The 23,214-nt window shown below is 40.1% G+C and overlaps 1 protein-coding gene and 1 long non-coding RNA gene across 7 annotated transcripts in view; one reads left to right on the top strand and one right to left on the bottom strand.

Annotated features, from left to right (window-relative positions):
• Window positions 1-8,392: 8,392 nt before the first annotated feature.
• LOC148052154 (uncharacterized) lies at window positions 8,393-10,158 on the bottom strand. Its single transcript, XR_015699201.1, has 3 exons — window positions 9,605-10,158; window positions 9,411-9,497; window positions 8,393-8,717 (listed from the first exon to the last, which is right to left on the bottom strand). It is a non-coding gene; the product is annotated as an uncharacterized LOC148052154 (long non-coding RNA).
• A 161-nt stretch (window positions 10,159-10,319) lies between these two features.
• AGL (amylo-alpha-1,6-glucosidase and 4-alpha-glucanotransferase) overlaps window positions 10,320-23,214 on the top strand; it is a 38,230-nt gene continuing 25,335 nt past the window's right edge. For 2 of the 6 annotated variants that reach the window (XM_087734179.1, XM_087734175.1), the window contains exons 1-11: window positions 10,323-10,610; window positions 11,060-11,209; window positions 13,757-13,967; window positions 14,867-15,033; window positions 15,460-15,663; window positions 19,821-20,002; window positions 20,233-20,344; window positions 20,650-20,770; window positions 20,953-21,055; window positions 21,146-21,243; window positions 21,819-21,958. In XM_087734179.1, coding sequence (XP_087590305.1) covers window positions 11,128-11,209; window positions 13,757-13,967; window positions 14,867-15,033; window positions 15,460-15,663; window positions 19,821-20,002; window positions 20,233-20,344; window positions 20,650-20,770; window positions 20,953-21,055; window positions 21,146-21,243; window positions 21,819-21,958 — 1,420 coding nt within the window. In that variant the 5' untranslated portion in view covers window positions 10,323-10,610; window positions 11,060-11,127. Of the gene's footprint in view, window positions 10,722-10,777; window positions 10,961-11,059; window positions 11,210-13,756; window positions 13,968-14,866; window positions 15,034-15,459; window positions 15,664-18,226; window positions 18,358-19,820; window positions 20,003-20,232; window positions 20,345-20,649; window positions 20,771-20,952; window positions 21,056-21,145; window positions 21,244-21,818; window positions 21,959-23,214 lie in introns of those variants that run through there. The other 4 variants (XR_015699200.1, XM_087734176.1, XM_087734178.1 and 1 more) reach the window with 4 other exon arrangements.

Raw genomic sequence — 23,214 nt, forward strand, 5'->3', positions numbered from 1 at the left:
CTCCATGCTATTAGTTTAGTCCTATTTTCTTAAAAAGTACCATCTACTAAAATTTAGCAGACTTACAAATGCTCTGTTAGTGTTCTACTGTTTTCTCAGTTTCTATAAAAGCAGCATTACCCTTAGAGGTACTCTGTAATAGCATATTATAAGATATATTTAATGTGAAAAACAATAATGAACAACTTTGCCGAATCAGGCAAATGCTTTGACTGTTACACTTGTATTATCTTGCTCATGGAAGTCACTGGGAAGCCGAGATCTCACTAAGTGTACAGCAACTGAAGAAACATAATGCATAATCAACAGCTTAAAATTAAATATGGATATTCCCCCCTAGCTGGGGAAAAAAAACCATTCAGTTTACAACAGCCATTCATAAAGTCCCCAAAATATGAGAGAGTTTGATAAAATTGTAAGCCCAAGTAGACACATGCGTTATTAAGTGCTTCTGTGTTTCTAATTAATTTATGCTGATTAAAAACAGCCTTCCTTGCAGATACGTTATTAGTATGACAAATACTAACATAAATACATTTACAGTACGAAAACTCTGGTAATCACAGTGACCAATATTCTTGACAATATTTAGGTTCGTAACTTACACAGATTTTAGTAGGAATCAATATCCAAATATTTTTTTAAATCTTATTTTAGGGTCTCGGCCCATTGACGGAATGGGGTCTATACTTCTGAAACATTGTTATAAATATAAGAATATATGGAAGTAATTTCCTCATTAAGACCCACAAGGAGGGATGAAAATGCAAGCTACCATCCTGTTGGAAACTGTAATCAGAGTTTAAGAAAATAAATTCATTTATCTGTGAAAGGTAAAGTGGGTAAGAGAGGGAATACTGTTTTGCTTCTCATTTTATAGCTTCTTTTATTTCAGAAGGTGTTAGCTATTGCCCAAGAGCTATAAAGCCAGAAAACCAGGAAAAAAACAAGAGAACTAGGAAAAAAACAATTACTCTCTAACTACTGAGTACAAGTACCCATACTCCTTCTGCATAGGCAATCATCAATCTGTCTGGAAGGAATCCTTTCAAACACCCTAGTGTCCTTAAAAAAAAATAATCAACCGTTCTACAGCCTTAATGAAAATATTTCTATGAGAGAGTACTGCATGCTAATTTGTTAAGTGTCAATATCCAAGTTGTATCAAGGATATAAAATGCATTGGGATATATGAACTATAAAAAGCCTGCAGATGCATCTTCTTTGCAAAGTGTACTGCAATTACAGCTCTGTTAGTGTGTTCATAATAATTCTGTATTTATTGCAAGCAGAAGTTTCTAGCTTAACCAAATGATTGGTTAGAGACGTAGAGGGCTGGGGGTTGGTTTTTAATCTAACTGCAAGCCTGAAGAGAGACAAAATCATGTAATCTACTATTGAACTATGTCAGAGGATGATGACATCAAGTGGCATGTGAACAACATAACATCTAATGTGAAAAGATGCTGATGACTTTTTTTGCATAGTTTGTTACAGGACCTCAAGGAAGTAAGTGAAGGCTTGTAATTTTGAAAGCAACAGTAATTTCATAAAGGAGACTACAAGCTGAGTATATAAAAGGGAATTTCCGTTGCTTAACAACTGAAGAAACAATTAAGTAAAATATATATAATTTTGGAAATTAAATATTGTGCAGTCCAAGGCACATGCAGATAGCTATGCTAATTTTTAAGCCCAAAGTAATACAGAAAACAATAAGCCATTGTAGCTAGGTCTGAAGAGAACCTGTGTCATTATGTGGTTCCTTGTAATCAGTTTTCCTCTTAGGTATTAAGCTAACTATACAGCAAAACTGTGGTATTTTCTAAGGTCAACCCTTGCTCAAGTTTCATATATGTGTGCACCAGGCAAACGGTTTCTCTCTGTTACTGGCAAGGTTATCACGGTAAACATCACTTGAGTCCAAATCAAGTGATGTGCAAAAAGGCTGCATCCCTATCAGACTGATTTGGTGATGGATAACTTGGATCTAAGAAGTTTTTGTTACTACTGTTTTCTGTTTTGATATATTGACACAGGTTTGAAAAAGTGCATTTAGATTTGGCTGAATACATTCAGGAGACTGGTCTTCCTATGAAGATAACAGTCCTGACACCTGTATTTATTCATCTCCCTCTTGTGCATCCTACACTTAAAAGACTAGACTTCAGCATTTTTCAAGCTTTTCAATGTTATTGTCTTAGCTAAATATGTATTAGGGAAATAATAACAATAAGATTATCTTAGATACGAAGAACTTTTCCTACCAATGCAATTTGCATATGCTTTTTTCCCCAAAGAGAGGGGAATGTTGAGTCATTGAAACAATCATGACCGTCTAAAAGGAAATAAATGATGATAAAAGTCACAGTGTAGGATGACCTATTTTTCTCCATAATTAATTAATTCTTCTCCCTTGAGCTTTGGCACTGTTTCATACTTACCTGTTTTACCAGCTGACTCACTGTTATCCTACAAACTAGATAAACGTATTCCACTGACCTCCAGAAATATTCTTTTTATGTATGCTTTTCTTTGGTCTTTATTCTTCTCTACTAATCAGACCCTTCTACTTTCACTATTTTTAAATTTTTTTATGTGACACAAAGATTCACACTTGGAAACATATTTATACAAAAATACTTGCTCACCTAGCAGTACTAGAAAAATGCATTTTACGGCTTTCAGTCAATTACACTAAGTAGCCACCTGGTGGCACTACCCACTAAGTAAAATAAGGTTTTCCACTCGAGTACACAGAAACTTACTTTCTTTTTGTACCTCTATTCTGACACATCAACAGCTGGAGTATGTGCACAAACGCTTTCTACCAAAATGTGCATCGACTTTGACTTCAAAAGAATTTTTTTCAGAAAAATACTTCCTTGCTTATCTCAAATGAAAGAATTAAGTTTGGTTCCCTGATATCAATTTGAGACAGGTCCATATCGGTGCTATGATACAATGACAACCTGCCACTTTTCTGAAAGAGTCTCCACTTAATTCAGTGGAGAATTAATAACACAATTAAATCAATGGATAAAGGACTGCAGTAAAATCATTTTACCCACTTCAAGAGATCATAGAATCATAGAATCGTCAAGGTTGGAAAAGACCCTTAAGATCATCGAGTCCAACCGTCAACCTATCACTGCCAAGTCCATCTATACCATGTCTTCAAGCACCATATCTATCTGTTCTTTAAATACCTCCAGGGATGGAGACTCAACCACTTCCCTGGGCAGCCTCTTCCAATGCTTGACCACCCTCTCGGTGAAGAACTTTTTCCTAATGTCTAACCTAAACCTCCCCTGGCGCAGCTTGAGGCCGTTTCCTCTCGTTCTATCACTCGTTACTAGGTAGAAGAGGCCAACCCCCACCTCACTACAACCTCCTTTCAGGTAGTTGTACAGAGCAATAAGGTCTCCCCTCAGCCTCCTCTTCTCCAGGCTAAACAACCCCAGCTCCCTCAGCCGCTCCTCATAAGACTTGTGCTCTAGACCCTTCACCAGCCTCATTGCCCTTCTCTGGACACGCTCCAGCACCTCAGTGTCCTTCTTGTAGTGAGGGGCCAAAACTGAACACAGTACTTGAGGTGCGGCCTCACCAATGCAGAGTACAGGGGCACTATCACCTCCCTGGTCCTGCTGGCCACACTATTCCTGATACAGGCCAGGATCCCATTGGCCCTCTTGGCCACCTGGGCACACTGCTGCCTCATGTTCAGGCGGCTGTCAACCAACACCCCCAGGTCCTTTTCCACCAGGCAGCTCTCCAGCCACTCCTCCCCCAGCCTGTAGTGTTGCATGGGGTTGTTGTGACCCAAGTGCAGGACCCAGCACTTTGCCTTAGATGAGGGCCATCGCTTTATCTGATGCACACTATTGAAGTTTTATCTGATAAAAGTACTGAATTATTAACTTTATTGAGTTTTCTATATTTTTCACCATTTCTGTGGTGCTTTTTAAAAGTATTAATTTTATTGTATCAGCGAGATGTGAGGAGATCCTATTATTCCATTTCACGGAGAGCAAAGAGCTTGCTGGCAAAAGCATTGACCTGTAAGTGCTTCAGTTTAAGGCACTTTAGACCCGATTACACAATTCATAATGTGAAACTACAAGATTAATTGAAATCTAGTACAATGCTCTTCCACACACTGATCAGTTTCTTTGCTAGCCAATCTCAATTACATCTCTGCCCCACAGCTTTTTTCCTCTTTCCTTCCACTTGGACTAGGAACTAATTTTCCCACTCTTTTTCATCTCATCTCGGAGGTCCTTTCACAGACAACCCATTTTCAGCTTTTCACCTTTTTTTCAGCAGCTCTCAATTTGTCTCCTTCATGGCTTATAAACATATTCTTTGTTCAGACCTGGTGTATCTGTGGGGTTTGTAATTGCTCTGGGTTCAAGCACAAGCAATCGTTCTGTAGGGATGCTGCATGATGGGCAATGCGGTTAGAGGTAGCAGCATGCTGGTTAGTACGTGCCCAGTACACCTGTGGGGGGACCACGTGGTGATGTTTGAGTATTCTCGGTAGGAATGCTTGCAGGGATTTTAGCTCTTACTTTAGCACATCTCACCTAAATGCTTGCAGAGACTTTCAAAAGCTAATAAGCTGGTCAGACTATAACAGAGCTGGTAAAAGGCATATCCAACATAGAAGAGCTGTGAGAAGAATAAGAGAGAGAAGATTGTTTCATACCACCTTTCAAGTCCTATAAGCAGCAATCCTCACTTGATGAGCACAGGGGAATAGCAAGTGAGGTGTGAAGTGACCCAGTCCAGAGATGCTATGGAAAGCTGCCTCCTGCAGAGCCAGGTTACTACGTAGCCTCTGTGCAAGCCAGTACCTCCAAGGAAGTTCCAGACTTTGGGGGAATCTGCTGCACAGCACCTGCAGTGACCCAACAAGTATGTCACTGATCTACTCGGAGGCAAAATATCAATACCGCACTACTGTATGAGACAGTGATTTCTCCACCAACAAGAATCCAGCTGGAATGGAGAGCCAGTGGTTTGTGCAGAGGTAAGATACTCTAAAAAGCTAGGCAGCAGCAGCAGTTTGCCCCAACATACAGCAGTAATTCCTAGCTCCTGTGAGTTCACGTAGGAGCCGCTGCCCATTTATGGGCAAGCTACTTCTGATCAGCAATCCCAAACTCACATTCATGGCTAACCAAAAGATCTGACGATATCAATAAGACAAACATTAAGGAAGGACTTTGAATTTCTGGTAACAGCATTTGGTGATGCTTCAACTGTAGATGTTGAATTGGGTGCACTGATTGCTATATAGCAAAAGGAGAGTTGTCACTCTGAATTTTAGCTTTCTAGCATCCCAGTGCAAACCACTCTTGCATCATCTTCCCTGCTCTTCCTGCTCATGCTTAACTTGGTGGTAGAATGCAAAAACTGGTTGAAAAGAGGCCTGGGACTGGAAGTGATTTGGCAATGAGAAATCAGGAATTTGTTCCAAGACATGAAGATGAGGAAGAGATTAAAATTATCTTTTAAAACAAACGCCTGCTGTAGTGATACATTTGGTGAAATATTCTCCTTCTGCAACATATCACAGCATGGTAGACTGTTTAAATTACTATGGCTTGAATTCTGTCTGTGCTGAAAGATTACAGAGCAGGCCCACGGACCTCAGTATTAGCTTTCAGATAACCTCAGGTTATGTGGGGCTAGTACGTAGTTATTTCTTCGCTTAAAAGTCAGATGCCAGTTTTATACAACAGACTCAAGTCCAACCAATTGGTTACCATTTGAGCTTAAAGAGCTGCCTAGATAAGATTTAAGGATTATTATTCTGATACAGTAGGAAGGAGCATCATAAAGAAAACAGAGTGTGCAAGAGACACTCTCTAAATATTTATTTTTGAGGAGGAAATATAAAACTGAAAGAGTAGATCTGCTTGATAAAACATTACTACAGTTTCTTTAGGAATAGATAACTCTGAAGTCTTAAATCTCAGCGTATTTCACTAGTGTTAAATGGAACAATTTGCAGAAAGATAAAAGTGCTGGTAGTGATTCAGCAAACTGGTGTAATATGTTCTCCTTGTAAAACAGAAATTGCACCAGTACATGTGGATTTATTTTACTAAGTTAAATGGTACAAGAATACCATTCAGACACTCAAGTTTAAAATTTTGTTTGCCAAGTCACCACACTTGCAGAAGATTATTAATATCAAACTGATGTGATGCTGTTAGGTAAAGCACAGTCAAATGTATCTTAAGCCTTTATGTGAAAAGCTATATTTAACTATAATAAAATTTTATTTGGACCTCTTTAAGGATAAATGCATTGAATTTTACAACTTTCTATTAAAAATTAATACCAGTCTAACTTTATACAGACATTAAAACAGCAAGCATTGATTGATTGAGGCCACACAGTAAAAGAATGGCCGAGCTTGGATTAAAAACAAACCCAAAATGTTTCTGCAATCCAAAAATTCATGATGACACCAGGTTCATCTTTGAAAGGTCAAACCAACACTGCCAAGTAACTAGAGGAAAGGGCATTTACATGTTCAGTAAGAACAAACTGCATAGGCTAGTGTCCTAGTCTCTCCATCTCATTTGATTTCTTATTTATATAGACATTTTTATTCCAGCCTATTATTTATTCCCTGACTATCAGGCTATTGCAATCTGTTTAGCTATTCAGAAGGGATTTAAAAAAAATAGGCTACAGGTGATTACTTCAATGTTCTGACCAACATTTTTTCTCAATACTAGATTCTAATGTCCAAGGCCATATGTAAATTCCTGCTGTGCACATAACGTGTCTAAGAACAGCACTTAAACAGTTTTAAAGAAAATGAGCTTTCTTTCAAAATCAGGTTTGCATTTCTGGATGAGATCTCCCCATTAGAAGACAAAAGCTACACAGAAGATTCAACACCTCTGAAGCTTCCTATTGTTTGAACAATAGTACGGTGTTAATTCATTAATTTACAGGTCATGAGTGTGGGGCATTGAAAAAAGCTATGCTATCACTTTAAATTTTATGAAGTTGCATATCTCCTGCACACAGGCCAAAGGAATCTGCTTTTAATTTTAGTTGAAAGCTCAGTTAAGTTCTCCGTGTGCTAGTTAGCTTTTACTGTTGTTATTGAGAGAGATTGGTCTGTTATTTAAAAAAAAAAAAGTACTGTCATGTAAGTACTCTAAGTTCCCACACTTTACAGTCATAACCTTTAAAACAGGCATAAGCAATATGATGTGTGATCTGACACCTAGTGAACAGGCTCCCCAAAGTGTACTGAGGCCACTGCTAGGATGAGCGTTCTGTAATACTGTGTTGCAAAACAGAAGGCAGGAAAGGGAGGGAGTACTAAGAAGGTGTATGTAAAAGGACTGAAGAATTCTAGTACTAATGTATTTGAAAAAACTGGAAAATTATTTCCTGATAATGACATTGGTATGGTGTCCACTCTTATTTTGAAGCAACTATTGATCTTTTCCTGCTGTGCTATATCATATCACACACAGAGAAACTGCAAACTAAAGACAAAATGGCACTGTGAAATCCACTATTTAGATGCCAGCGTAGCAAATGGCATACGTGATTGCTGTTGGCTGCATTCTGTACAATACCTGCAATGCTAAATGGCAGCGCTTGTGCATTGATGTTGTGCCGGTGTGGTTCCCATATACAGAAAGCCTGCTCAATTTACGTCTGCTAAATTAACACAGGCCCAAAGTCTGTAAGGGATGTGCCAGCATAAGAGGTGATGTTGATGGAGAAAGGATTAGAGCAGTCTGCTCTTCTTTCCTGATTAAACTTCATCAAAGGACCTGCTATATTCATTCAGTATCTTTGTAATAGTCAGTTTTTTCATATTGAATTGAAGGCCAATGAAATGATACTGTTCTAATTATTAAGTGATTTAATAGTACTTAGGGAACTTCTTTGCTGTGGCTCAAGTCCTTCATTTAGACTGTTGACATCTGTTCTAGCTACAGTCACGAATGTTGGTCAAAATAACTGCTTCAGGATTTGGAATCAGGAGGCTGTATGCTAGTTTGGTTTCTTAATGATTTATGTCTTGAGAAACTTAAAAATCCTTTTTCGTAAACTTGGATACATTCCAAAACCTGTCTAAATGTCTAGTAGAGTGGAGATGTGGCAGTGCAAACCTAGTAACTAGAGCAGGGTGACTTTCCCTATTAAGTGGAGAAAACAAAAAAGCCACATTTTAAAACTTAGTAGCAGTGGTGAAATTGCCTTTAGTAATACCCTTTTGGGTTTTTCTTGCTTTTCACAAGGCATTCAGCATGCACTTTAGGGTAACTATTTATGCAAAGGACTTGGCTACATGGGCATTTTTTGCTCTTCCTCTCTTAGAACTGTTCACTGCGTAAGCAGCTCATGAAATTTCTAAATCCTGCCCCGTTTGCAGTACATGACAGGACAATAGCAAGCCTGGAGGAAGAGGCACTTGTGCAAGGCTCTGCGGCAGACCGACTGCAAAGTCACTTCAGGATACTGAAGCTTGCTGAGGACCATAGCAAAGAGATGGTCCAGATCTCTTTCAATGACATGTCTGTTGGTTTTGTTCCTACGACTCCCATACCTGTTGGAGCTTCTTGTACTTCCCATTCCTATGTTGTATCTTCTTTACTAGAACATGTCCAGTTCAGAGAAAACAGCCAGCATACCAGGAGAGCCGGGCTTCTGCTAGGTGCAAATCTGTCCTGTATACAAATCACACAGGCCAGCAAGCTGAGTAAGGAATAAGGGAGCTAAGAAAGACAAGATGGGAGAATCCTGCTGGGCCCCCAGGAAATATCCGTGTAAAAGAATCCAGATTGGAAGTATCAGGTTTGAATCATATCTGAATGAGTCTCACTGAGATGGACGTTAGGGGAAGAACACACAAGCGGGGGCTTTACTAGGAATATTCCCCCCGTCTGTCTAGGCACCCTAATATTGTCAGGGGGCATAAAAGTTGACATACTCACACCAACGTGAAAACCTTTCTCAACAATACCAAAAAATGTGAACTGTAATGAGGAACAAACAGATTTCTTAAAATGTTCAGAGGGAGGAGCAGGTGAACAGGAAAAGAAAAAAATTAGCTACCAAAAGGTAACAAACTCAGTTTGAAATGGGTGAAAGTGTTTCCATGAATATCAAGGCTTTTGGACTGCCCCTAAATGCATCGTAATTGGATGAACACATTGCAGTAAGACACAGTCATAAGGGTACGCATGGGATGACTGGAAGTAAATGGTTAAGCCTAAATTGTTTTGCAGACTCCTCCCAATTCCACAAAATATACTACCTTTGGAAAGAAAAAAAAATAACCAGTATAACATAGCGACTGTAAATTGAGAAGTACTTTTTTTTTTTTTTAACATAGTTCTAGGCAATAAAAATAGACTGACCTTCCAAAGCTGCAAGGCTGACCTTCACAGTGGGGTGCAGTTAATGATTTTGGTGGCAAGAGGCCTGGAGCAACTGTCCCAGGTATTCTGCAATATAAAGCAATGGTAAGGGCCGTCTGGTGACAGCGCTTCAGGTGAAACACGGGTGGTGGGTTGTTTGGTTTGGTTTTGTTTTTTTTTTTAAACCACCGTACCTCTTGGTCCAAGACAGATCCCCGGAGTTTGTAGTCTTGTCCGCACGCTATATATAGCACTTAAACCCTAGCTGACCTCATGCTTGTTCAGCAGCGCAGCCTATGAGAAAGGAGCCGCCGGCCCGGCCGCCGTGTGCCCGCGTCGCGGCGGGAGGCGGCGGGCCCCGGCCCGCGCGGCCCCTGAGGCAGCAGGGCGGGAGGGCTGAGGGCGCCCCGCGGAGCGGCCTTTCCATCACGGCAAGGAGCGGCTGGGCCCAAAGGCGTCAGCCGGGCTGCTTCAGGCAGCCCTTCAGGCCACGTTTCCCTCAGCGGAACGCCGGTTCAATCACACCGAGCTTTAGCTTCAGGTGCCTGAGCCCCCTCGGCGGGCGGTCGCTGGTGCCGGTACGCACCCGCCGTGTGTAAAGGCGCTGGCGGGGGCTACGGCTGTAAAGGCAGGGGCAGGAGATCAGGCACCACCGCGCTGCGCTCCCCGAGAGCCCCGGGGTGCTCCGGGGCCCGGCCTCGCGGAGCGCTCAGCCCGCTCGCAGCCGCCACGACGCCGGGGACGGGGGTCGCTCCTGAGGCAGGCTCGCCCCTCAGCCGGGGCGGGGCGGGGCGGGGCGGGGCAGAGGGGAAGGGGCGGGGCGGGGCCGGCCCGGCAGGGGCGGGGCGGGGCGGGGCGGGGCGGGGGGGGGCAGACCCGGCCCGGCCGCCGCGCACCGCCGCCGGGGCGGGCCCTGCGCTCTCGCGGGAGCTGCGCCGGCGCCGCCCGTCTCCGTGCGCGGCGGCGGCGGAACCAATAAAGTTTGTTTCAAAAAAAGCCAGAAAAGGGGAGGAAAAAAGCGGTGCTGCGGGGTCTGTCCGGCTGCTGGCGAGTGCGCGAGCGACTGCCCGCCCAGGCCGGGGCGGCCGCAGCAGGCGAGGGCGGACGGGGCTGCTCCAGCGCCCGCCCCGGCTCTGCTCGGCCTCGGCAGCCGTCGCCCTCGGCGGGGAGCCGCGCCCCCGCCGCTCTGCGGGCCCGCTCGTGAGTATGGTGGGACGGCTGAGGCGGGCGCCGCTTCCCGCAGAGGCAGGGCGGTGAGAAGGGGCCTGGCGGCGGCTCCCGCAGCGCCGGGGCGAGCGGGCAGAGTGACAGGTGTCAGGCTTCCCCCCCCCCCCCCCCCCCCGGGGGCGGCTCGGGCCGGGGGCAGCTCCGCGGCGCTGGCTGCGGGCCGGGCCGCGCTGTGGGACGGGGAGCTGCCCTGGGGTGCTGCCGGCGGCGGTCCCGGACCGGGGGAGGGCCGGGTGCCTCCTGGCAGCTCCCTCATACCCTCCTCCCCCTGCTCCCTGCCCTGCCGCGCCTCGTCTGCTCTCACCCCCGGGGCTGGGGATCATGTAAGCGAGACCGGCGGCGTGAGGCGTTCCCAAACGGCCGCCGTCCCGCCGGGGGTCGCCGCTGACCTGTGGGTTTTTGTCTGTGTTCCCTCACGGCAGGGCTCGCTTCTCCCTCCCCGAAGTGAGTCCGCTGGCGCGGGAGGAGCGGCGGGCAGGCGGCCGCAGCCATGCCGAGCGGTAAGGAGACGCGGCTGCTGCACCTCAGCGAGATGGAGAAGCTGGACAAGACCCTCTTCAGGCTGGAGCAGGGTAGGTCGGGGGCGGCGGGCTGCGGCCTCCTCACCCTCCTCCTCCTCGGCGGGAAGCTCCCGGGACCGGGTGAGAGGGAAATGGCCGGGAGCTCGCCACCTTCTTCGGGGAGTAGTGGGAAGGGAGCTCAGCCTGCGGTGGTGTTCTCTCTTTTTTTTTTTTTTTTCAAACTTTTTTCCTTGTTTTAATATGATACAATTTCTGACATGCTTGCTTCCACTGCAGAGCTCTATGGGCTCCAGCTGCAGTTCGGTCTGGCTCATAAAAGTCTTGAGAAATGAAGAGCAAATCGGCTCGGAGCCGTCTGTGTTCACGGAAATGAAGTGCGAAGCATTTTTTAGACAGGCCCTGCAGGGCAGGACCTCTCCTTTTATAACCTGTACTTCAGTGACCCGAGAAAGTCCTCATAAGTCAAGCTCTCTAGTATTTATCTGCAATGTGTTATGCAACACCCCATCTTTAATATTATAATTTTGAAATACATAAGTAATACCAATATTTTGCAAAGTCTGAGGTAATGTTTCAGCATATGGGATCTTTAGCTCCTCCTAAATCTTATCTTGCCTGTCAGATTTCTTATAGCTGTGCTAGGTTAGTATTCTGGCCGCATACTTCGAAGAACTTGACATTTATTGCTGAAAGTGTTCTTCTTGGGGGGGGGGGGGAAAAACAACTTAAAACCAAACCAAAAAACATCTGGCTAGTTCGTCCATTATTATGCTGGTCAGCAAATTCAGACTATTAAATTAAAGCCACTGTCTTCAGAAACCATTTTTAATGATGTAACAATTTTTATTATTCATGAAATTTTGCAGGTTTTATTACTTTGTTATTGATCTAGGAAAATAATATCAAAGTGGTTTAGTAGAGGAGCAGTATTTTGGTTCTTGAGAATGAGGGTTCTCTTCAATTATATTGATTTCAAAATTTTCTGACAGTGTAATATAAGAAAATGTCAGTAGCGAAGAAATGCAGAGTTGACCATAACCTCGATTATTAACTCATCCTTCCAGTTGTATAAATTTTGTTGGGAGGAGTCACACAGAAGTGCATGGCTAGCAGACATTCAAAGTGCCTCGGCTGGTAGCAGTCTCTGAGAGGGCATAGCTAATTTTGAGCACAGCGTTCCTGATGTCAGTATAACTGTTACAGGAAATAAGATATCAATGGCATATATCCCTGTGCTCTAATTTTAGTAATCCCTGTAATAAAATGTCAGGACAGTCCTGGGGAGAGTGTACTTAACCTTCCAAAAGTGATTTTTTTTCATGTAAGATTGTTTGGGTTTTTTTGGTTTGTTTGGTTTTTTTTCCTTCGATCAAATGAGCTTCATTTTACCTGGCAGACATTCGGATCCTAAAACCACTGCTTTACATGGTGGTTTTGGTGCAGTGGTGATTATGTTAATAAAAGAAATGGCGAGCTTGGTGAGACTTCCATTTAAATGTATTGAGACATTGAATTCTGATATTAGAGTCCCCATGATTCTATTTAATAAGCAAGTGGCTTTTTTCAGCTTAAGGTACTGGAGCTTGCTATTGTTCAGGGTTTTTTTACACTTTATAATTCATTATCTGTGTATTAATAACTTTTTCTCTTTACAAATACTCAGGTTTCTTTTACTCCCCATTTTGTAGACTGCTAGGGCTAGTAGGTGTGTTACTACAGTTAACTACATAACTGGCATGTACTTTAGTAAAAGTTATTGTGCAAGCACTTACGCCTGTTTCAGTCACTTGAAAGGACCCTGTAATTAGTCGTCCGCATGATGGTGGCCCTCATACCTGCAAGTGGAAACCTATTCTGAAACCTATTGACTAAACAGAATTTTTCACGTTCAACTGAACAGACTATAGCATGGTTTTAGGTCCTAATATTTTAACTTTATTTTGTTCTCATTGTCATGGGTATCTTAAGCCTAAATGCCGCCCTTTCTGTGTGTGTGTGACCTGCAGCACATATACGAAACTCCCTTTGATTTGTTGAGCTCTCTGAAAATGTAATGATTTGTTTGTACATTTGTACACACAAGTATATATCATTTTACAGTTAAAAGCATAAGGAATTCAGCATCGTTTAGTAAACCGTCAGTGAAGAATGAAGGGATTTGAAATATTTTCTGTTTCAAAATGTGTTCCTAATTTTTTTTATATGTTTTCATGGTTCAGCTTAATATATAGACTTGGTAAACCTAAATACTTAGGTACTACATAACCCAAAATCTGTATAAAATTGTATGTAGTCTGATGATCATGATGTTTTACTGTATTTTGTTTTTAAGACTTTTTATATAGCAAGAGGAACAAATTGGAAAGGAGATAAATAGTGCCATATAAGTAAAGGAAAAGGACTATATATAAAGTGTGCAAAGAACAACGTTAGGAAAGTAGGGAGAGATGATGCTGTAGAAATATACAGTTCCACCGAAATTCCTGACAGATACGTTGGTGCACTTTCTTCTTAACATGATATCAAATTATGATTTGTAATTACAGAATAGAAATATCTAGTCCTCCCGATAAAGTGATTTTATCTTTTTTCCTTGAGGTTTTGAACTACAGTTCCGACTGGGTCCGACTCTTCAAGGCAAGCCCGTTACCGTGTACACAAATTATCCAGCTTCTGGAGCAGTATTTGATCGCCACAAGTTCAGGACACTGTCGTGGCACAATCCCACAGGAAAAGAAGATGATTCTGACAAATACTGCAAGCTGGATCTCCAAATTTCTGGGTCATACCAGTACTATTTCAGTCTTGGGTAAGTGAAATTCTATACTTACAGCCAAATGCAGTCTGCTCCCTTCGTCTACATTTTAACCTGGAGGAATCACTCTTAAGAATAAAAACATTTTTTCCATGCATTTTTCAAATTGCAGCCATGGGGCCTATCTGAATCTGCTAATGACAGACAGTAGCTGTGGTGATTGTCTGATGCTTGCTGATGCAAAGATATTCTGGAGAATATGCAGAACACAGTTATCAATTTTCTGTAAATGTTGGAAAGGCAAACCATTTTTACAAGTTTTCAAAGTAATCAGCATTCTAGGTAGCTGAATGATTAATTTGTACTTTCTTCATTGACTTTGAAGGTTGTTTTCTGTCTTTCTAGCACAGAGGTTCTGGTGTTCTTTACTTCCTCCTTTGTTTCAACAGGACAAGTGCAGAGGAGAATGTCAGTATCTGTAATGATTGTAGTCTGGTATTCTGAGTTTCTGGAAAATGGGTGGTTAAATTCCCTCAGGCTAAAAAGGGCATTTAGCTCAGGTCTCTTCCTGAGGATGGTGTTCCAAATGGAGGTCTTTGTATAAAAGATGGGCAGTCATACTTTCTTCGTTTCTGTCCGTGCCTTAAAAGGAGGAACCAGTATTCTGTCTCAGAAAATAACAAAGGTATCTCACTTTTTGCAGGGAGTTTAAAGCTCTGTATCCCAATTGTATTCTTGTAAGCAACTGGCACAAGTCCAGTAGAGAGATGATGCCTGAGAGACAAACATCTCTTCAGTGTTTCCTGTTTTCTTCAGGTGCCCTGCAGTCCTGTTCCTCACCTCCCCCCAGCCACTGTACTGGGCTACTGTGTTTTTGAAATAGCTTGGATTCTCTCTGAAACTGACTGGTACAATGGGTGTTTGCTGTACCAATGAAAATTAATTTTTCCTAGAAATGAAAAAAGTGGAGGAGGTTACATAGTCGTGGATCCTATTTTGCATGTTGGAGCCGATAATCATGTGTTACCTTTGGATTGCGTGACGCTCCAGACGTTCCTCGCTAAGTGTCTGGGACCGTTTCACGAATGGGAAGATAGGCTTAAAGTTGCAAAAGAAACAGGTAATGCCAATACACGTTAAAGGATATACATTTTTGTCTTACGATCAAAAAGCAAAGTTACACTGAAGAGCTTCAGTGTAAACAGCTTGTTTGTTCTTTAGTTTGTAGGCTAAATATTTTCCACTAGATTCAATTTAGTTAATAGATTAAGCCAGTGAAATGATGAAAATATTTGCAAGGGTGCAAATTCAGGAATTTCCTGATAGGGGAAACTAGTTTTATTCTTTTGATTTTGGATAGACTTGGAATTTTGTAGAACTGAGAGGGTGATTTTTTTAAAGCTTGTCTTATGTAGAATTTCAAGGGCAAGATTCAGATTCATTTTAACTGGTTGTTCCAAACATTAGCTTTAAGTACATGTTATAACTGTAACTTCTTCTTCTTCTTCCAATTAACTTATTTAATAAATGGCTTCTTGTTGTGTAGGTTACAACATGATCCATTTTACACCACTGCAGAAGCTTGGACTGTCTAGATCATGTTATTCACTGGCTGATCAGTTAGAAGTAAATCCTGATTTTTCAAGCCATAATAAAAAGTGCACTTGGAGTGATATAGGAGCTCTTGTGGAAAAATTGAAAAATGAATGGAATATGCTTTGCATCACAGACGTAGTCTACAATCATACTGGTATGATTTTTGTGTGTGTTAATAACCAGATTGGTCCTGTAATTATATTTCATTGTTTCCCTTAACTTTTCCCCCTCGAACCCATCTTTTAGTAGCTGTTTTAAGCAACTTGGTTGTCTCTGTCTTTGAATCTCTCAAATCCAGGACAACTCTTAACAGTTATAACTGATATGTCTCCATAACAGATGTAGAAGAACTTAGTATTGTTACTGAAAGAGTGAATAGAGCCCTTCTTAGAGAGAATTAATGAACTGTGCATGTGTCTGTATTTTTATAATATGCTTATTTTTATGATCTGCAGTGTGCAGCTCCCACATAGATGAATGGAATCTGCATTATGAATTATTTGGTGAACATAAACTGAGTACTTTCTTGTTAAACAGGGTATTATTCTTGTAGCTGCTTAAAAGTAATTGCTCTAGTTTGGACCTAAAATGCAGACAATGAAGAGAATAGGAACAAGAGGCTAGGATTAGGCAATGGAGGAAATATTACAGCTCAGTCTGTGGGGAAAGGGAAAAAAAGATAGCTTTGTGTTTGGGGTGGGGGTTTTTAAGTGTAGATATGCCAATGCATTGAAGGCTTTAATTCTCTTAATTGTTTTTTGTAGCTAAAGTTGCCTGTTGTGCAGAGAGGGTCAGTGGGTTTTCTTCTGTATGATCTGATGAAATTTAAATTATAGTACTTCATCATTTGTAAGTTTGCTGATTATTTGGATAATGAGTTTACTTTGATTATGGTTATAATGAAGTTTTCATCTTATGCTGTAATCCTAAAGATCACAATAATTAGCACTCTCATAGTAGAGAGTACAACAAATAGTTCTGTGTGTTGATGTTACAGTCCTTTGAGGCTTAAAAAAACCCTAACCACAGATATATGTGAATTTGAAGCTTTATTTGCTTTAGTTCTTTGGTGTTGACTGCTGCCAAATGTTCCTGCCCAGTCAGTCCGCAATGCAATGTGGGCCCTGTTGTTTGCCCTATCTGTTTGTTGAAAAGGTACTAAATATAGTTATTGGCTGTGTGTCTGAGGGAATTAGGCTTTTAAACATTCTCCCAATTTTGGGTGAAAAATTTCTTGCATGTTACTAACTAGAAGTCCAGTTTCACACATGCTTGAGATTCTGTCATCTTTTTACTGTGTATATTTGCATGCTACCAAGGAGAATGTTTTTATGGACAGTAATATCTAAGTCTAAGCTAATGACTAGACTCCAAAATCTAGTTGAGAAGAAAAATGCCACATTATTACTTGGCTACATTTGTAGAAGGACTTTTTCAGGTTACATTCAGAGTTCAAAGTAATCTTCATTGGGATGGATGACTAAACATTTATACTATGGTGAAAGGATGTTTAGAAGTGTCTTCTAACAGGATAGAAATATTCAAACGACCATGGTCCTGACTTACATCATTAAGTGAGGTATACTTGATGGCTTTCTTTCCTGCTTTCAAACTTCTAAACTTGAATTTTCCCCCCCTCTTTGTTGTTTGTAATCAAAACCTCTTGATTTACAACTGACTCCAAACTTTGTTAAATGCCAAATTTAGCATAAGCAGAAAGATACATTGATAAATGTCTGAGTAAGCAATAATGTTGTGTATGCCTGTGGAGGTAAAACATTTTGGGGGCTTTTGAAATAACAAAATAAGCAAATAGTTTTGGGGGTTCTTTTTGTCTGGATCTTGATTAGATGGAAATTTAACTTTACTGTTCAATTAAAATGCCAAAAAAAAAAAGTAATTTCTAGTAGTTAAATTAGTTCATTCCTGCACCTTAGGGTGATTTAATTGTAAAACGTGTTTCATAGACCCATTTGAATATAAAAGATACAAAACCTATGGTCAGTTACTTTGAGCAGATTATGAATACTTGCACATCATTATTAATCCTGCAGCATGTCTGCATTAAAAGCTTAAGTTGTCTCACAGTAAATCCTCTAATGCTGGTAATTCTAACAGCTCATGAGCCCTCATGTAGTTGTATCTGTTGTTAGTTTGTCTTCTAGCTGATACCACTGTTTAAAAATGGCAGTGCTTCCTCTCTATTCCTGTGGTAAAGTCAGACAGCTCACTTTCAATACTAAGTAGTTAAGCTACGGTGTTTGGTTTTTACACTGGAATGGATAACAGACTGCTTGCACAGTAGAGAACAGTGGGAATCAGTTTTTGATGTTAACATCTCTGTTACTCTCTAATGAAAGCCAGCATCTATGACCTGACTTTAAAAGTAAAGTAGATGCGGGCACTAATGTTAAATATAGATGCACCTTTGGCATGTTAGCAGGAGTATCATAGATAAACTTGCAAACCCTGCCTGGTAACTGGGTAGATGTGCCCTTTTTGGGATGCCATTTCCTTCAGGGTTTTTGAACACCCTCAAATAAGAAATACTGTGTTCACTGGCATTTAATTTTCACCAGGAAGTAGAAAAAGGAAAGGTTGTTTTTTTTTTTCTTTTCTGAGCTTTCAGTGGCTGTAATAAATCATATGAAGTAATACAATAAACTGAAATAATTATATTTTCTTTATCTTTCAGAAGATGCTACTATTGTCTAATTGCAATTTAACACTTGAATAAATCCTACTTCCAAGCACTTGACTAATTGCATCAACGACCACCTTTTCTCAGTTTTATAAAGGGGAGGAAAAAAAGAAGCCTTGGGCAGTGGGCATCACTACTAAATAATAAGTTTGTGTTTGATTTATATAACAATGAATTAGTCCATTGCACAATGTGAAATTACTTTCTTAAATAAGAATGTAATGAGTTTTAGAAATCACTTTCTGTAATTCCTCATCTTAATATTTCTGTACTTTTACACTTAAGTGTACTTTCTCCCTAGCTGTAACAAATGTAATCACAAGTGATGTTTTGGGCAAATTTTCTTCTGCAGAATTAGATTTCTTTGGTGTTATGTTGTGAATCATTGGAGCTTACCTTCTGATCAGAAAACATCATTCTGTTCCGTACCAGAATTAGTGGAAGACCTGTTGACTTTTTTTTTTTGGCATGATAATACCTTTGATTTAAATGGTATATTGTCTTTTTAGAATTAGTAGTATTTACTCCTGAAAGTCCTTTATAGTAAATCATGGTTCTTGCTAGATGAATAAGAGTAAGCTAGTTTTTGCTTTTTGGAGAAAAATATTTTTTTTCAGAAGTAGTATATGTATTAAAAAAAGGGAGGGGGATCTGGTTGGCCTAGAACAGCCTTTAACAGCCTGAGTTTACTATTGCTTTTTGTAACTTTAAGTATGGTGGTTTTAGTTGTAGGTGGCATTTAAACCATGAAGATCTTAATTTCCACAAATGGTTTGACCTTATAAACATCGAATTTTGCCATGTTCATACTGATCTTGAGCTGTAATGTAAGAGGGTGTTAAGAAGAGCTGTTCATACTATAGGCTGAGAGAGTACACTCTTTTCTTTCCCTTTGACATTTTTTTTAGCTTCTTTGAACTAAGCAAACTTGGGGCTTAGGTGTTAATTGTTCTGCTATAATTTTTTTTTGTGTAGTGTTTGATCTGAACTAGTGTTCCATTTGCATGCAGCAGGCAGTGCACTTGTCTTCCTGTGTAAGACTCAGTGGCATCGCTTCCCACTGCTCTGCTCCTTATTATCTACACAACAGTGTCACAGCTAATCCTTTCTTAAAAGCCCATTTAACTACATTTTTCATTAATTTCTTGGGTGGTGTGTGTGCACTCTTGTTCTCTGGCTGTGTGTGTGTATCATCTGATAGGGTTAAGAATATTAAAATGTAAACAACTTAGTCCATCTTAAATCTTGGTTTGGGACGTATGTTTGGCTTTCAGCACACACAAAGCATTTCGTGTCCATTATTAACATAAAATGTTAATTTTTTTTTAGTGTTTTGGAACTGGTGGTCTATTGCATATTTTTGTAACTAATAAAAAGTTTCTCTGCAGTCTCTGCAGCTGTATTTGTTGCAAAACAAACGGCTATCAGTAACGCACACCTCTGCATAAGACATGATTTTCTCTTGGCATGGAAAACTTCAGTTGAAATGTGAACTATGTATACATGCCATAGTACCTTAACTTCTTGGTGTTAAGATGTTTCTACAAAACAACTAAGTGTTCAGCTTGTGTACTTACTTTTTTTCCCCCCCCTTCCCTTTCTTGAATAAGCTGCTAACAGTGAATGGCTGAGAATGCATCCAGAATGTGGCTATAACCTTGTAAATTCTCCTCACCTGAAGCCAGCTTGGGTCTTGGATAGAGCTCTGTGGCACTTGACCTGTATGGTGGCTGATGGAAAGTATACTGCTAAAGGGGTCCCTCCCTTGATTGAAAATGATCATCACCTGAATGTAAGTGAATGAGAACTAAATATAAGCTAATGAACACTATAAATAGCTGAATGAACCTTTAATATTTCTAAGGTTGTGCAAGTGCACAAAAAATGGTGAATACTTTGCAGATACATTTAATGAAATAACCCTTTACTCCCCAGTATTTTTTTTCTGGATAATTCATATGAGCACTTCTTAATTATATTAATCATCAACATTATTAACTAACATAATTTTTATTTTTGTAGTGTATCCGCAAAATAATTTGGGAAGATATATATCCAAAAATTAAACTATGGGAGTTTTTCCAAGCGGATGTTAACAAAGCTGTGCAGCAATTTAAAACGCTTCTAACTCAAGGTAAAGGAAGGGTATGTTGCTGAAGTATGTGGATTATATATTTACAGTTTGAGAAGCTTATAGGTAAACTTAACAATAAGCTGGAAAACAAAATAATCCCATTTTTTGCTATGTGAGAAATCTATTGTGCTGATTTAAGCATAGAAGAATGCTTTGAGGGCTAGTAAAGTCTTTGAAGACTTTGTATGCCTTCAAAGCCTTTATCTACCCATATCTTGCTTATGCTAGAATTCTAAAAGTTGTATGTCTTTTAAATGTAATGCCTATTTTTACTTTATGAATACTCTTTTCTGTCTTGTTCTTAGGCAAAATGAGCACTAAATCTGATCCAAATCAACACCTTCAAATAGTTCAGGACCCTGATTATAGACGATTTGGCTGTACTGTAGATATGAACATAGCACTGGCAACATTCATACCACACAGGTATTGTAGTATTAATTATAAGGTAAAATCATAAGTGAAGTTAAATTTGCAAAACTAAATAAATGAAATTATTTTCAGAGATGGGAAAAATGTAATTTTTCATTCCTTTTAGTTAGTTATACTGCATGTTTTAAAAATAAATTATTCTAATTGTTCTCTGCTTTTAATGTCCTCCTGATAAGCAATGGGCCAGCTGCAATAGAAGAATGTTGTAACTGGTTTCGCAAGCGGATTGAGGAGCTGAACGCTGAACAATACAGACAAACTAATCACCATCAAGAGCAGGTCTTATAATTACTGTGGTTTAATACTAAACTGTTTTAAATTTCAAATAAATGTAGGCATTTCAGTAACGCATAATTCGATTATTTCTAGGCTGTCAATTGTCTTGTGGGGACTGTGGTTTATGAACGACTGGCTGGTGATGGTCCTAAGCTGGGTCCTATCAGTAGAAAATATCCTTTAGTTACCAGGTATTTTTTTGTTCTGTTTTGTTTGAAAACTATTAGAATCTATTCAGGGAAAGAGAGCTCGAAGTTCATTAAAAGTATATATTTGTATGTACAAAATGTTTTTTTTCCTATGGACAAATGCCACTTAATGAATTGACTGTTGTCTTTAAGGAACAATAACTGTTTAATAAACAAATGTGACCAGAGAGCATGAAACAATACTCAGAGCATATCAAAGCCTTACATAGTGCAAATTGCTCTTGTAGGTGGAAGAGGGGTGGAACTAGGAAAGTTTACACCTTTCAAATTTGATGTACTTGATACCACTCGTATCTGAAGGGCTAGGGCTTTAATCTTACACTACCAGCTGACACCAAGATAGTGGCAACACTTGTCCTTTCTCCTTCAAGACACGTTACAAAATAGAAAACTCCCCGTCATTTATAGTCTATCAGCTGTTTGGTTTTTTTAATCTGTTTCATCTACAAGCCAGTTCATAGCAGATATTTTAATTTCAAAGACAAAGAATTTCAGCTTAGGTTACCTTATGTAATGGTTTGGTTGGTTTTTTTTTTAATTGCCTGTCTATTCCGTAGGTATTTTACTTATCCATTCAAAGAGCTGACTGTGGAGGAAGAAGAAACTATGATACATCAGCCAGATAAAGCTTGTTATTTCATGGCTCATAATGGCTGGGTTATGGGAGATGATCCTCTTAGAAATTTTGCAGAACCAGGTTTGTAAAAAAACTTGAATCGTGTTGTAAACCTTTTGACATTCTAGCCAGAGCAAAAAGGATTTTATTTAATCTATCTCTTTTCCAGATGTATTCCTATGAGGCTGCAGAATAGCAGGCAGATGCTCAGTTTATTTACTTTTATTTCCCATTTACCATACAGATCAACTGTAAGAACTGGGATTTGAGGTACAGTTTTGCAAGATTTGAGAGGGAAATTACCAGCTTTCTGCCACTGAAATGGGGATATCCTGCCTCCTCACTTCTGTCATTATCTTTGCTTACTTTATACTTTGTTCCAACACCACTGCTTGTTGGCATTTCCATAAGACAATGACAGTGTGGCAGAAAACTAATGCAATAAAAAGGTGGATAGTATTTTACTGCATTAGTGAGCAAAAACCGGATCCTTGAAAGGTCCGGTGAGAGGCAGTCAAGAGGTGACCCAATTAATCCAAAATAAATATGCAGATTACTTGTGAAGGTAAGATAGGGTATGAAATCACCATCCACTAAAATATTGTTTTCTGACTCCTTTGGGGACAGCACTGATATCCAATAAAAGCAAGGTTGACAGCTCTTGTTTTCAGAGTAGTTAACTGAATCAAACAAAGGCCAGTTTAATTCTAATTAAAAACATATATCTACGAGTTTGAATCTGCTTTAAAAGCTAATCTGATTGATACTTCAGAGTAATCTGGAGTTAGCAAACACTGCATTTCTGCAAAATAATCTACAGCCCTTTCACTGCTTTTTAGTTACCTTTTTTTTTTCCTCCCCCACAACGATGAAGATAATACGTGTCTCAAGGGTGTTCTTGTTCAGTTCTCTTTCAGCTAGTTGCCCTTTCTTCTGGGCAGACTGTTGTATTTTTTCCTTCAGTCACTGGTTTTAGTTAGCATATCTAACTTCCATTCTGAGTTTTCTCTCTTAATTAGTCTGTAGCTTTTTGAGTGCTTTATACTTGTGTTATACCTTTGTTTTATGCCACACATTATTTCAACTGAGAATGCAGTGTGAAAAGATGATACATAAGGGCACAACTATGAGTTGCAAAACAAATGCAGCTAGTTCTGTAAATGGCCCTTAAAAAATCATGGTGTACATCCGAAGAAAGCCAGTTTTTCTGCCCGTGTAGCTATGTTGCCATTAGTGAAGATAAAAGGTAGGCTGTGCTTAAGTGAATGTTTTTGGAAGTAGTGGCGACTTACAATTCCTGCTCTTTACTTAGTAGGTGCTTACTCTTGTTGTGCGTC

This window comes from Nipponia nippon, unplaced genomic scaffold, assembly GCF_047370975.1.
Source record: "Nipponia nippon isolate SJK-2023a ecotype South Korea unplaced genomic scaffold, ASM4737097v1 scaffold_5, whole genome shotgun sequence".
NCBI lineage: Eukaryota > Metazoa > Chordata > Aves > Pelecaniformes > Threskiornithidae > Nipponia > Nipponia nippon.